The 13,942-nt window shown below is 47.5% G+C and overlaps 1 protein-coding gene across 1 annotated transcript; it reads right to left on the minus strand.

Moving 5' to 3' along the window:
• Positions 1-1,544: 1,544 nt before the first annotated feature.
• Positions 1,545-13,661, minus strand: CLDN1 (claudin 1). The gene is made up of 5 exons (XM_030495294.1): positions 13,289-13,661; positions 12,833-13,059; positions 4,596-4,760; positions 4,052-4,136; positions 1,545-3,558 (listed from the first exon to the last, which is right to left on the minus strand). Exons 2-5 carry the CDS (start codon positions 13,053-13,055, stop codon positions 3,396-3,398), a joined length of 636 nt encoding a protein of 211 aa, XP_030351154.1. The 5' UTR covers positions 13,056-13,059; positions 13,289-13,661; the 3' UTR covers positions 1,545-3,395.
• Positions 13,662-13,942: the final 281 nt, after the last annotated feature.

Below are 13,942 nucleotides of genomic sequence, written 5' to 3' on the forward strand. Positions count from 1 at the left end.
GATGTGTATCTCCTGCAACGGCCTATTTTTGCCAGCAGCTGAGAAGTTCTACTGACCATTTTATAGGTGAGATTGCATTCTTTTCTTCTTCTTCTGCCCAGGAAACTTCAGAGTGGAACTTGCAAAAGTCCTTGGAGAAGGAGTGAGCATGAAAACATGGGAAAAAATTAATCTCAGTGGAAATCCTTGACTAATTGACAGGTTGGAATAAAAATGACCATAGACCCGAATCTATGCCAGGCAACCAGTCTGCTCCAGGCACTACAAGCTTACTCAGCCAGCTGCATGCCTGGATGTTTTGCTCTGCCAGCTTTACAAGGCCTAATTAGTTCTATTCCTTTTGTTTGTAATTACAAAAGCAAACAGCCCTTGGAGAGCAAGGGAATAGAGGAGGCAGCTCCTTGACTGAGCTTAAGAGAATGTTTTAAATAAAGTTTGCCTCTCATCACATGTACTTGAAAATATGAAAGAGATGAACAAAAGAGCCCTGGTGAATGGAAAAAGGTTTCCAGGCAAGTTAGAAGCAAGGGGCGTAGAGCCTTGGTACCCTAGGGAGTTATCAGTGCAGGTTAGAAGAAACCACTCCCAGTTGGAACCATTTTCTACCTAGCCTACAAAAATGGTACACCAAATGGTTGCACCCATTGTCACACCTGGGAGAAACACAATATCCTCCTAAAGGGGCTTTAGAACAAGATGGATCTTCCCACAGCCCATCTCTTCATGATCTGGCTAATCCAGAAATCATAGAATCATGAAACAGAAATCCAGAAATTATAGAATCAGAAACAACTAGGATGGAAAAGACCTTTAAGATCATCAAGTCCAACCATAATCCCAGGACTGCCAAGTCCACCACTAAACCATGTCACTAAGGGCCTTATCTACACAGTTTTTGGACTCTTCCGGGGACAGTGATTACACCACTGCCCTGGGCAGCCTGTTCCAATGCCTGACTATGCTTTCAGTGAAGAAATTTTCCTTAATATCCTGTCTAAATCTCCCCTGGCACAGCTTGAGGCCTTGCACATAAGGCTTTGAGACACAGATATATCTCTTTCTGGTCTGGAGGCAGAGCACCTCATGTGGGTAGCCAATCCTGTACATAACCCTACACTCGACAAAGCTACAGACAGCAAAGCACTGCTGAAACACAGAGCACTTCTCCCAGGAGTTCCTTGGCTCCACACCCCATCCCTTCCCCATTCCTGCAGCTCCCACTCCCCTGCGAAGGAGTCGTCTGCCATCCCCCTACCCCTTCCTGCTCCACCCAGGGTGCAGCCTGCTTGCGACGAGGAGCAGACCTTCAGGTTCCTGGGCTGCAATCATAGCAGATTACTGGGTAAGTTTCTGCCAGAGGCCACAACCTCCTGACTCACTGCAGATCTGTCCCCACCTAAGTCTGCTGTAGATACACACAGCTAAACAAGCTCCATCCTGGCAGGCAGGCTCCCAAAAGCCCAAGCCCCACTCTTCTCTTCCATGCACACTGTCCAAATTCTGCTCAAAACCAAGAAATTAAGTAATACAGTCTGATTTTCCTTAAAAAAAAAAAAAAGTTCATTTATTGAAATTGTTTAAACACTTTATACAAGTTCCCAACACAAGCGTCTGCTCCCTGGCTCAGGGTTAATGCAAATACAAAAGCACAGACTTCAGCAGCTCTTTAATGTGACCTGAACTGCCACCTTTTAAGATGAGGTCTTATGAGGCAGCTGCTGTGCACCGGCAATTCCCCATGAAGAAGTGGAAGCCACATGACCCAGCTCCAAGTACAGGCCAACATCAACTCAAGCCTGAAGCAAATGCTCTGGTTGATTTCTTTTAGTAACTTTATGTTGCAGAGAGTCAGGTCAAACAGAGGTACAAGGCCTATACAAACCACCAATGCTATGGTTATACATAGCTCAGCCCCAGAGGCTCTCCCTGGCTACAGAAAGAAATAAAGAGATCTGATGTCTCTGAACACATATACAGTTATAAACCCTAGTCAGAAACAACCAGTTTCCTTCTATAGGAAAAGCAAGGTAGAGCTTTGGAGAACTAGTACCATCCTTCTAGGCATTTAAGACTTAACTCCAGACAGCCTTAGCCAGTGTTAGTCAAACACTAAGTGACTAACTGGGGAAGGGGTGGGAACTTTTGATGAGCTTTTTTTTTTTTCTTTTTTTTTTTTTTTTTTTTTTTTTTAATATACAACTTAATACGCAAGGATGGCTTTATCTTTAAAATGCTAGTTTCTTCCTCTTTGGTGAGCTTGGATTACTATAAAATGCCATAACCTTTGGGTCAGTTTCCTTGGAATTTGCCTTCATATAATCACTGAACATGTTTACAAGAAAAAAGACAGGATCAAATGGCAGCATGTGAGGTATCCTTGGGGAAACATCAGGGAGCAGCAGTGCATTCTGTTTGGTTTAACACATTTAGCTGCATAAGGCAAACAGAGATCAGTAAACTAAGCCCAAATGAGAAAGACTCAAGGAAAGAGGAGAGTGTTTGTTAAAGGTGGTCTGTAACACAAAGGGGATAAAGCTTCAAGCTCAGTTAGGTACTGGGATGGTAACATGGAAAAACAATCACCTGCAACACCCAGTGTCTAACGAACAGCAGCAACAGCCTCATCAGAGACACCCAGTGAAAACAGAAGGCAATCATTTTTCTCGAGCTGTTCCCAGCACCAGGGAAACCTGCAGCTGCTTTGGGAGTCTGCTAACCTGTGTAGTTGCCACCTTACACTGCATCCTCTGCTGGACAACAGCATGTGCATGGACAGTTACAGATTCCAATGTAAGTCACAATAATTGTCTGACCCTTTGTCATTCCAATCTGCACAGAAAGTAGGGTGCTGAAGATGATGCTAATAAGAGTACAAGAGCACTTTTGATCTCTTCAAACATTCCTACATGTAAAGTCTTTTCCCCAAAATTACATTTCCCCTTAAGCTATTGCTTTCATCACTTGGTATGTTATATAATGTTCCTTTACTTTCTACACACCACACTGGGCTCTAACTTGATGGGATATGGGACTGAATTGTTACCATCTAATTAAAAAAAACAAAAACAAAAACAAAACACAACTAAAAAAAGCACCAACATCCATCTAAAAAAACAGTATCATTTTCCCTTTTGCTCCCAAATACTAAACTTAACCCAAGCTTGGAGGTTTCATCTTTCCAGTGGCGATACCTATTAAGCTAGGCTAGCCTTCCTCCATGGGCTGGGAGAGAAAGGAGAAGTTATGTCCAGTAGCAAAGAGGATTATAAAAATATACACATTTTTGGGAAAAGAGGAAGGCAGAACCTAGAGTCTGAACTCTGCTCAGGACAGTGGCATTGTAGTGTCCTCTCCAAAATGCTTTCACTAGCAGTGCTGGTGACTCCTTTGTTTCATTATACGTAATCCTTCCCTGTGGAGGGGGCATTTTTTGGATAGCCTCGGGAGGGTGGATATGAAGTTTCTCTCCGTGGACAGGAACAGCAGAGGAAGGCCCCCCCCAGCATGGCCAGAGAAGCAGCTGCCCAGCCAATGAAGAGAGCTGATCCAAACTCAAATCTGAGGGAGAAAGAAGAAAGTGAATACAAGTAATACCTCTGAATTACAGTGTTAGCCTGTTTACACAAAGCAGAAGGAAGCTGAAATTGGGATGGAAGTGGCTTCCTGCCAGGCAGCTCTTTGGAGCATCCTGAGACTCTGCTGACCCTCAAAGCCCAGAGCTTTCCACACCGGGTTAAGCCCAGTCTTTTAGGTCACCCTGGACAGCTGCAGAAAGGCCAAGCTCTGTGCAAACCAGGCCTTAAGAATTTAGTGGAGGAAAATCACAGAAGTCACATCAGTTTGGTCTCTGGCAGTGATGCTACCTTAAAACAAAGCCAAGACTCAAGAGCCACATGGATGATGAGACCCAATCCGAATGCTCTTTTCTGCACAGTTTGAAGCCAACCCAGCTAGCTCAGGAAAGTCTCGTTTTGAGCTACTACTAATCAAAACTAAACCTCATGAGCATTTGACATGCTGTATTATAGTGTTATATCAAATGAATCAGTACCTGGTGTTGACAGGGGTGAAAGGATCATAAAAGGCTCGAGCCACTCTGTTGCCATACCATGATGTGGCCACCAGTGCTGCCAAACCTACATGTGAAAGGAACACAATGTCATGACTCAAGAAAAAAACAATCAACAAAATCACTGCACAAATAAGTGTTTTGCAGAACTAGCATCTGGAGTGATGCTGAGTTGCTGCTACCCTGGTAAGTTCTGAGCTGTTATTAAGAAAGGATTTGATGTCACGTACAGTTACACTGCACCAAAAGCAGGACTGCTGACAGCCTTTCACTGACACAGCGTGTACAGGTCAAACTCAGCTCTGCTAAGTAAGAGTTGGAAGGCATGCAGTCCATATAGAAAGTATAGTGCTAGTGCCAAGAGACTTTGGCAGCTGCCGTGCCAAAGTCAACTAAGGGATTCCCAGCCCAAAATGCTCTTGAAGCAGTGACAGTAAGCCCTCCCCCATCTTCTCACATCCTATGCAGGATAAACACTGTTTACAAGTGTCACATATAATGCTAAAAACATCTGTACATTACCAACCTGCAATGATGAAGATCACCCCACCAAAGACAGCCATCCGCATCTTCTTCACCTGGTCATCTTCCATGCACTTCATGCATTTCATGCCAGTCACAGAAACAAACACAGCAACAAGGCCCAGGAGTATTGCAGCCACCATCAAAGCCCGAGTGGCCTGCAGACTGCCTAGAAGACATTAGTATTTGAGTTACCACAAAGAAAACTCACGATACAAATAGAAATTCAAATTACTGAGCTCAGTAATCATGTGTCAAAATACTGTTCCCTGTTACACAAGATAAAGCCAAACAAGACATTCCTTTTTTAGCTTTAAGCTTCCAGAGACTGTCATGCATTGGGATCAGAGGAATCTCAGCCTCTTCTAAAATGCACTGCAAACAAGGGCATGCAGCTTTTTGCAGGAAATGACCTGGGAATTGCCCTTGGACATCTTTTGTTCCTTGATCATTTGAATCCCAATTGGAAGGACATATTTGTTTATCAAAAGAAGCATTCAGATTTAGGTTCTTCCTTGACAAAGCATTTAGGCACATGTTTTAATATGAATAGCACCATACATATGAATGTTCCCACAGCAGACAGCAAGGCCTCTTTATCACTTAACACTTCCAAAACACCTTTCATACAAATACCTGCTGATTTAGTTAATTTTTCTGCTAAACGCTCAGTTTGTGTTACAAAAATTCAACCACAACAGGAAAAAATATTTTCCCAGCCAAGTAAACAATAGTTTGTTGGGGGTTTTTTGTCCATCCCCCCTTAAAATATTTAGCTTATTAAAGATATGCCAATGTCTTATGAGCCTCTTGTGCTTCTGAAGAACTGGAGGATGGGGTGATGCCTCCCATAGGTTAGGGTTGCATTTGTCTGGGTTCTGAGCAGACAGACTCAATGTACTTTATTCCTTTATCCAAGATCTAGTTTTATATTGACTCATCTAAAGATATAGACACACTAACACTATGTATCTGAGCTACTGAATTCGTATTTTCTTTATACCAAAGGAGAAATAAAATAATGATATAAATCAAGTTGTTACAAAAAAGTAAAATAGAAGTGAAAGAAGAGCCTGAGTGTTACTGCTTGGCAATTCAAGTTTCTTTGAACAGCATGTATTAATATACAGTCCTGTTAAAGATCTGGGAACAAATAGGGCTGGTCAATCAAAGGAACAGACTCCCAGGAACATGCAATAACCCAGGCAAAATTGTCCCCTGACACAAAAGGTTATCTAGCAGTGACACATGTATAGTTTTAGCAAAGCATCACCAGAATATATCCCCAAGTCTGGAGCTCACCGCTCAGCACAGACTGCATTCTGCAGGAGCTCTGCAAAGCCCTTCAAAGCTTGGACAACTGCAGCTGCAAGATTTAAACCTACAGAGCACTGCAAACTCATCAGTCAGCACTGGCTATGGTGAACTCATGGGAGCCTGTGCTACAACAGTAGGCCCTTTGGCTTTACCTGAAACACAGACAGCACTTCAAATCCAATACTGGCCAGGAGGGTAGTGCAGCCACACACCTATCCTCACAGCAGCTTCACAACACTTTGCCCCACAGCACTTCTTGTGCAGGAAAATTCTTGTAACCCACACCAACAACAGCCTGTCCGGCTCTAGTTCTGCTGCAAAACAGACCTGGATCTACCTCGACACACACAACCTTGTTGTTCTGTAAATAGATTATGAAACCAGTTAAAAACAATACAATAAAAAGGCAATATTCAGAGCAATAGGAAGTGACACGCTTTCTTAAGAGTCTTGGCTTTCTTGGGAAAAATCCCAGTCAGCTTGCCTAATGTCATCTCTCACTCCCTTCAAAGGGGAAAGGTGACACACCTCTGCACCACCCAGGAGTTAATCAAAACACATCTGCTGCACTGATCACAGAAATTCACTTACAAAGCCATTTATCACTTTAGCATAAATCACATCAGCAGTATCCAACACATTTTTAATAGATTTATCTCCAGTGTCAGAGATTACACTCGAAATAATTTCTACCAAAGTTACACCAATTTTCAGGAAGGTTCAGCTGACAGGTTACCACCCAGGCAACCAATTCAGATGCAGTTAAGGCTAAATTGTGCATTACAGCAGCAGCTCTGGAGAGGCCAGTGGCTGAACACTAGTTCATACTTTGCGTGGGAAAGGTAGAGGTACCAAATCTGTTTCATCAAGTCTACAGCAAAGGTCAGCTTAAACTTGCTTCAGAAAAAAAAAAAAGTTTATTAGAAGAGGGTTTTGAAACACTTCTTTCATGAAGCTGAAAATAGGAACTGTTATCTGAAACAACTAGAAAACTCTCTATAATGGCGGGAAGAGACCTCTCACCTTCAAACATGGTACTATGGGACAAACACAGGAAGATGCTTGAAAGTTTCTGTGACCTCAAAATACCTAGCTATGAAATCTGCTAAAATCTCAAGATGTACAAGTATTAACTGGATGCATGCCATAGCAGCTTTGCAGAAGCAGCTGAACAAAAAGCAGCATTGTGAGCATTTCCCAGGGCTGCCCACTTTCAGCAGCAGATCCTGAAGAGACATCTCCTGGTGTCCTCACCCTCCCTTACACATGGCTCCATAGCATGAAGACAGAAGCATTTAGGAAGATTGCAGTAGGACAAAAACACAAACCCAGGTTGGAGCACTTGTAGAGCAGACTGTCCCTTTATCACAATAAGTTTTACTGTGACATGGTTGTGTTAGCCAACCATCCTCCCTCCACCCAGCGTGGCTACCCATAGCAGACAGCGCTTTTGTCTTCCACCACTTTTGCAATGTGTGCAGTACATTGACTGTGGTTAATCACCATACTAGCTATTAGTTATTATGTACACATTAACAACCACCTTGTCAATGGAAGCTGCACATCCAGAGGCTGAGAAAACTAGTTTAATAATAGTTCTGTTGTTCACATGGGCCTTCCCAGGTGCTTTAAAAATCCCAAATGATATGATACCATCTTAACCTGCTAAACAGGACTGGCTACCAACAACAAATAGAAGTACTCCATAGCAATTCAAGTTTGCGTCTATCATATTAGAGAGAAACAGGATTTCCCCTACACTCCTTGCTGCTGCAACTGTCTCAGGAGCTCTTTGGGAAAAGAAAAGGAAAGTCCTGTACAAGGTGACAGGCCAAGACAAACTGGCCTGGCATCCAACAACAGCTGTCACACGGCAACAGTATTTTGTCAATATAAAACCCACTACCGGCTCGGAAGCCAGACCTTTTTATTGCTGGTTAGTAGTGAGAGACCTGGCCTGAAAAGCCTGTAGCAAGAAAGCAGCAAGTACTGAAGAATAGAGGCTTGAAACTACTGACAATGGTTAACAACAAATGTGAATTCTGGAAGCATAAAATACTGTGTAAGTCCACAAAATTGACAGAGTAGCTCACATCCGTTTCACATAATGAAGCCCACTTTTTTTTTTTTTTTTAACATGCTAACGAACAGTTCTGATTTAGTGGGTTTGGACACAAACTACACAATACAGCTTATCTGAAGCCTACATAAGACTTTTTTCCTTCCTACAACTATTATTACCTGACACAGAAGTAATTGCTGGCAACTGCTTAGTTATATATATAAAAAAAAGACTTCACCAGCATACGTTTGAGGTTATTTTTCTGTCATCACATTGCCTTATTTATTCTATGTCATCTACATTATAGAAAAGCTGCTGGGAAAGTGCCATGGGATTTTGTAATGCCTGTTCGTAATGCAAAATTGCTGTAATGGCTCTGCGTGCAGATTATTTTCTGATAGGGATGTTCACTGACTGCCTTGTTTGTATTTAAATTATGGACTTTTCATTCCCTTCCCATGGGCCTCCATACAACCAAGCGATGACAGCATACAGGTGAAACAGATGCTGTGCAGCTCCCTCTAATCGCTGCAAGGGAAGTTGCCCAGGAGTTACAAGCACCCCTGTAGTGTAGGAAGCATGATACACTGCCCACCTCCAAGAGAAGTCAGCAGCCTTACCACTGGGGTTTCATTAAAGCTGTATCTTCTGGGAGGAGTGGGATCCAAGATCCTGCTGTTCTGCCCTGCCAGCATGGGAAGGTTACTTTTGTGCAGCAGGCATGGGAATGAAGCAAGCAGTAACAGCTTTAGAGGTAGCCAGCAAACATCTCTTCCACCTTGCTGTCATTCTGGCTGGACCCAAAAACCTCCAATAGCTTGGAGGCTTTCAATCCGTTTACCAGACCCTGCATACCCATCACCATTAGATCTTAAGACTCTGGACCCCTTCAAAGCATCTCCCAAGTCTAGAAGGCTCGGATTCCTCTGTACAGCAGGACATGGATTCAGACAGGGTCATGTTTCTTGCCAAGGTGGGAAGGCTGGGAAGTCCTCACTGCATGCTCCAGTGCAAGAGAGGCAAGTTCAATAGGTGACAGTGGCCTTGTACTCTGCCTACCCCAAAGTAAATAAGGTTCAATGCCCTCAGGCAGTCACTCAAACAGCAGAGGAAGCTTGCTGGCAAGACACACACAGAGTACCACCATTTCTTGATTCTTGGTCAGGAGATACCTGTGTAGCCTGTTTTCCCATAAAACCTGGAAATTTCCTTGCTAGAAGATTTAGTAACATATAGTAACAGTAGCTACTAGACTGCTCAGAAGCTGGTTGTAGAGCAATAAAACCAGTGGATTGCAACACATTCCCATACCTTCTTGCAGACACAACACACCACCACACAGGAACAGCCTTGGTGGCATTCCATGTAACCCTCTACCTTCTGAAAGAGCAGCACATGTGAAACTTTCATCACTTGATCATAATTTTTCATGAGGAAGGAACAGAGATTGAGAAACAAGGGAGCAAATTAACCCTTACCCACATGAAGGCACAGATACCAGCAGGTTCTAACTGCTTACTCCACATGTAAAGATGGAGAGGTGACAAACTATTTGAACACATTTGTCCCTCATGCTAGCTTTGTCCCTCTCTGGGCCACCCTCCCAACTCCCCCACCATCACAACAGAGCAGCATTAACCTGAGGATGAATTCTTTCTTCCCACCACCCCTTCCCCAGCTCATGGAACAAGCTCAGCTGGGGGTGGCAAATATGTAGGAGGGAAGATTTCACATTTCAGTGATGCTGTTTGACCCAGAGGGCATCAAAACCCTTATTTTCTGTGCTAGGGCACAAAGGCCTATTGTGGATGTACTACATTTGGTGATGAAGTGGTAGATGAGTCTCAGCTTGTCTCAAGCACAAAACCTCTCCCAGCAAACCCAAACAGGATGATGAGTATCTTAAGCTAAAACAGCCTAGACAAGACCCAGAATAACCTCTGCTCTGAACAGAAGAGTGTGGGTATATAGGGCTTAAAGCTTCCAGAAACAGGTACCAGGAGCCCTTCTCCCTCCTGTCTGAGACCATCTCTCCTGAGACCCTGGAGGAGCACAAAGCTGAGCTAAGCTCCATGGATGATGCTGGAGGGCTACAAGAACAATGCTGAGGCTATGTAACAAAGCCTTGTTGCAAAGGTGGCTTTTGTTGCCTCTATGTCTGCGTGTGGCCACGCACTGCTTTTCATGTAAGCCAGCAAAACACAGCTTTTCTATTGCCTGAATAGGAGCACTGACATAAGCCCTCAGCTGAACGCAGCTGCGGGACAAGTGCCAGCATGGGTGCACTCCAGCAGTGTGGCCACACGGGAAGCTGGAGGGCCCTCAGTTGGCTAACAGTGCTCACCAGCTTGTGCCAACCCCATCTCTGATATGCAACATCAGTTCAAGCAGCCAAACATTGACACATCTAGAGGAACGGCAATAGCGACCAGATACCCAACAGCTTGCTGTCAAAGCTTCCCAGCATTCCCACAACCATGAATTATTGTAGGTGTGAGGAGGCTCAGTCCTTTCTACAGGGACAAAGTAATTACAGATTTGAGCCTCTCCCAATCAACACGAGTCTTTCACATGTGGCTCAGAGCACTAAGGGCATGTGAAGCTCTGGCAAGAAAGTGTGTCCAGGCAGAAGCTTTCCTGCCCACATCGCTGTACCACCTTTACCATGACATAAGTTAATGCAGTAAAGGTGCTCTTACTGCACAGCTGCAGGTGTCCCAGGGTGTGGACACTGAATTGGGTATAAGTGGGGGTTTTTTTCACACCTCCACCCAAGACGGCACTGCTGGTCCGTGTCCAAGCCTGTGTGGCTGTAAGACTTTGAAAGACCAGGCAGGGAAAACAGGATAAGGTGTATGTCCCCAGGCATGATCGGCTTTCAAGCGGGAAAGGCGCACCTTAAGCAAGCCGCGGTACCGAAAGAGCAAGGAGTCCTTCAGCTGGGAGTCCTCACCGACTCCCAACGAGAAAAAAAGCCCTTGCGGTTTCTGTATTTCTTGATCTTCGCGGGAACTTTCAGGCAAGTGTGCCTTGCAAGGCGTGGGGCTCCAGCAAGAGCACAAAAGGCCACCAATAGCTCAGCCTAGGTCCCTGGCACCTCACTCCCCCGTAGCCCTGGAAAAGAAGAAGAGCCCTCTTTGTTTGCAGGACAAAGGTAAGGGGAGCAGCTGGTTTTCAGCGCTCAGCCATGAATGGGCCAGGTCTGGAGGGCCTGGGGCAGGTTTTTAGGAGTCCGTTCAAGCCAGGCTCCGCATCTGATTCTATAGGCAGGTCTCATTTACAGCACAATGGGCTGCAGCCATACAGCCCCTGAGGCAAGTTCACCTTTCGCAACCCATCCAGGGGGTGGCTGGAGATTCCTCAGCCCTGCTGGCATCTTTGCCCCCCCACCCCCAGTGCGAGATAAGAGGCTTGAAGCTCAGCTTATACATAATTACTACTCAAACCACCCCGGACCGTGTGCTTAGCCCAGCCCTGATTACCTACAGCCCTACACCCTGTTAGTGCTAAGTGGGTGCAACGCACTCCTGAAGGGAGTAATTTGCACCTCTGCCAGCTGCAGGGCCTACGGGTGTTCGGGACAAGGGAGCAGGAGTGACTGATGTGGGTTGGCAATGAAGGTGGGGACCGGGGTGTCCGTCTGCGCTGCGTGATACACAGGAAAGTTTGGGGGCAATCTGACTCGGGGATACTCCCCATGGTCCTCGGTTTATGTGAAACTCCCTGCTCACTCCTTTGGGAAAGAGAAGGTGACCGAGGCAGCAATTATTATTTTATTAATTAGGGAGGGAGAAGGATGAAGGTGTTCTAGGGCTCGGGATGAGGGAAGGGATATTGAGAAAGGATGATTTTATTATTTTTTTAACCCCGTTGGGTGTGAGCGTTGTTATATGCCCCCGTGCTCTAGAAACTGCCCTCACCTGGGCTCCAGCTCAGCGTGACCGCCCCAAGTGACACCCCAGCAAGCCAGGCCACAGTTCTTGCGTGCATGAGATGGTTTCGCCGTCCCAGGACGGGTTAAGAGATCTAGAGATTACCTTGATGTAGTGGCCTGCCTAAAAGCTACAGGCAGCGCTACCTGGGCTGGAGTCCAGCGCACCTGCCAGCCCTTTGCTTAAAAGCCTCACGGGAGTAGCAGCGACTTTCCCAGAGAACAAAAAACCAAAACAGTCAAACACAAAAACGATCCGTGCTCGAAAGGACCACTTCAGAACCGTTGAACTTCGCCTCTAGCCGAACCACGTTCTGTATCAAGTTCTGTAGCCAAAAGCTCTTGTTCGCAAGCACGGCGCTTTCCTGAACATGCGTGTTGGATCCGACCCTTCCACTCCCGGGATGTTTTTTGCGGGGACGGGCAGGGGACTGCGGGACGGCTCCGGCTCCCTCCCCCGTCAGCGCCCCCCTCCCTGCCCGGGGAGGCAGTCCTGCCGCGGGGTGCGCTTCAGTAGAGCCCCGGCTGCCCCAAAGGACAGTCGCTGGGGAGTCACCCTCGGCCCTGGCAGGGAGAGACACCGCGGGAACCCCAAGAGACACGCATCCAAGCCGCGGCAGGATGAGGAACAAAAAGATGAGTGACCCCGAGCCCTGCACCTTCAACCCCAAAGGGACAAGCGGCGTGGTTCCAAGGGGACAGAGACCTCGCGACCCGACAGCGACGGCACACCCGGCGGGACGGGTACTGTTGCAGGGACACACACACACGACAGGACTAGCACCCCCAGCCCTTCAGCCCGAGCCCCGGCACGACTGGCACCGGCATAGGGGTAGTGACCCTCAACCCCGACCGGAGAGGCACCGGGGCGGAGGGGCTGGCCCCGGCGGGATGGGCACCCCAACATACGCACTTCCCAGCCCCGACTTACTTTCCAGTTTGAGCAGCGAGTCGTAGACCTTGCACTGGATCTGCCCCGTGCTCTGCATGGCGCACGACATCCACAGCCCCTCGTAGAGTGCCTGGGCCGTGACGATGTTGTCCCCCGCGTAGGATGCCATCTTCCACTGGGGCATGGCGGTGCTGATGATGATGCCGATCCAGCCCAGGAAGGCCAGCACGAAGCCCAGGAGCTGCAGTCCCCCGCTGGCCATGGCTGCGCGGGGCGGGGAGGGGACGGGTAGCTGCGAGGGGAAGCGGGACAGCGCACCCAGCTGCGCACACCGCACTGCCGCCCGCGCGCCGCTCCGCGCATCTTTTAAACCCGCGCAAAGCGCGCCCCCTGGCGGCCGCGCGGCCCGCCCCGCCCCACGGGGTTTTCCGCGGCCTCGCGCACCCACCAACCTTCCTCCGCAGGGAAGCCGGCAGACGCACCCAACCCTTCCTCCCCAACGGGGAGGGACCCCCCCTCCTTCAAGGCTTCGCCCCGACCCACAGCCCCTGGGGCTCGCCCTGCCCTTCGCTGCCTCTGGAGAAGCGGCCGGTGGGGCTGTACCTCCTGTCCCCATGGGGCGTGCCAGCGGTGCTTTGGCACCTCCAAACGTGCCCTGGTTGTGCTCTCCTGGGTCTCCCCCGCCCCATCTAGAGCTGGGGGGCCTGATAGCAGGAACTCACACTAACCTTCCCTGGGTCATCCTGCCTGTCACTGTGCTTTACCAGTCGGGGTTATCAAATTCCCTTCCCAGTGAAGACCCCCTCCCTCGCCGAATGGCCCTCTGGACTGGCAGGGTGTAGGTTGGGCTGTCCCGCTGGTAGCTGGGTGACCCGCCTTCCCCTGGCCAGAGCCATCACTGCAAAGCAAGGGCAAGGGGCATTTCCCACCTGGCAGACTCGCCGGGCACACAGCACACGTGGGAACACACTGCTCCACAGGAAGCAATAGAGAAGTCGTGAAAATTATCAGTACTATGATTTTAAAGAGCTTTCAGAGAGGCAGCTGAGCAAACACTCATCATCCATGTACAAATGCTGCCAGGACCCTAAATCCAAACTTTTGAATGTACCATTTTAATAACGACTGTGTGCTGTACATCTTTGCATT

Source organism: Strigops habroptila, chromosome 8 (genome assembly GCF_004027225.2).
Source record: "Strigops habroptila isolate Jane chromosome 8, bStrHab1.2.pri, whole genome shotgun sequence".
NCBI lineage: Eukaryota > Metazoa > Chordata > Aves > Psittaciformes > Psittacidae > Strigops > Strigops habroptila.

Excerpts from the sequence above, each read along its gene's own strand:
- CLDN1 (XM_030495294.1), bottom strand. The coding sequence starts at position 13,055 with ATGGCCAGCGGGGGACTGCAGCTCCTGGGCTTCGTGCTGGCCTTCCTG. Across the intron at positions 4,761-12,832 it reads CTCGCTGCTCAAACTGGAAA|GCAGTCTGCAGGCCACTCGG; the intron begins GTAAGTCGGGGC and ends AATGTCTTCTAG. Across the intron at positions 3,559-4,051 it reads TTCACCCCTGTCAACACCAG|ATTTGAGTTTGGATCAGCTC; the intron begins GTACTGATTCAT and ends TTTCTCCCTCAG.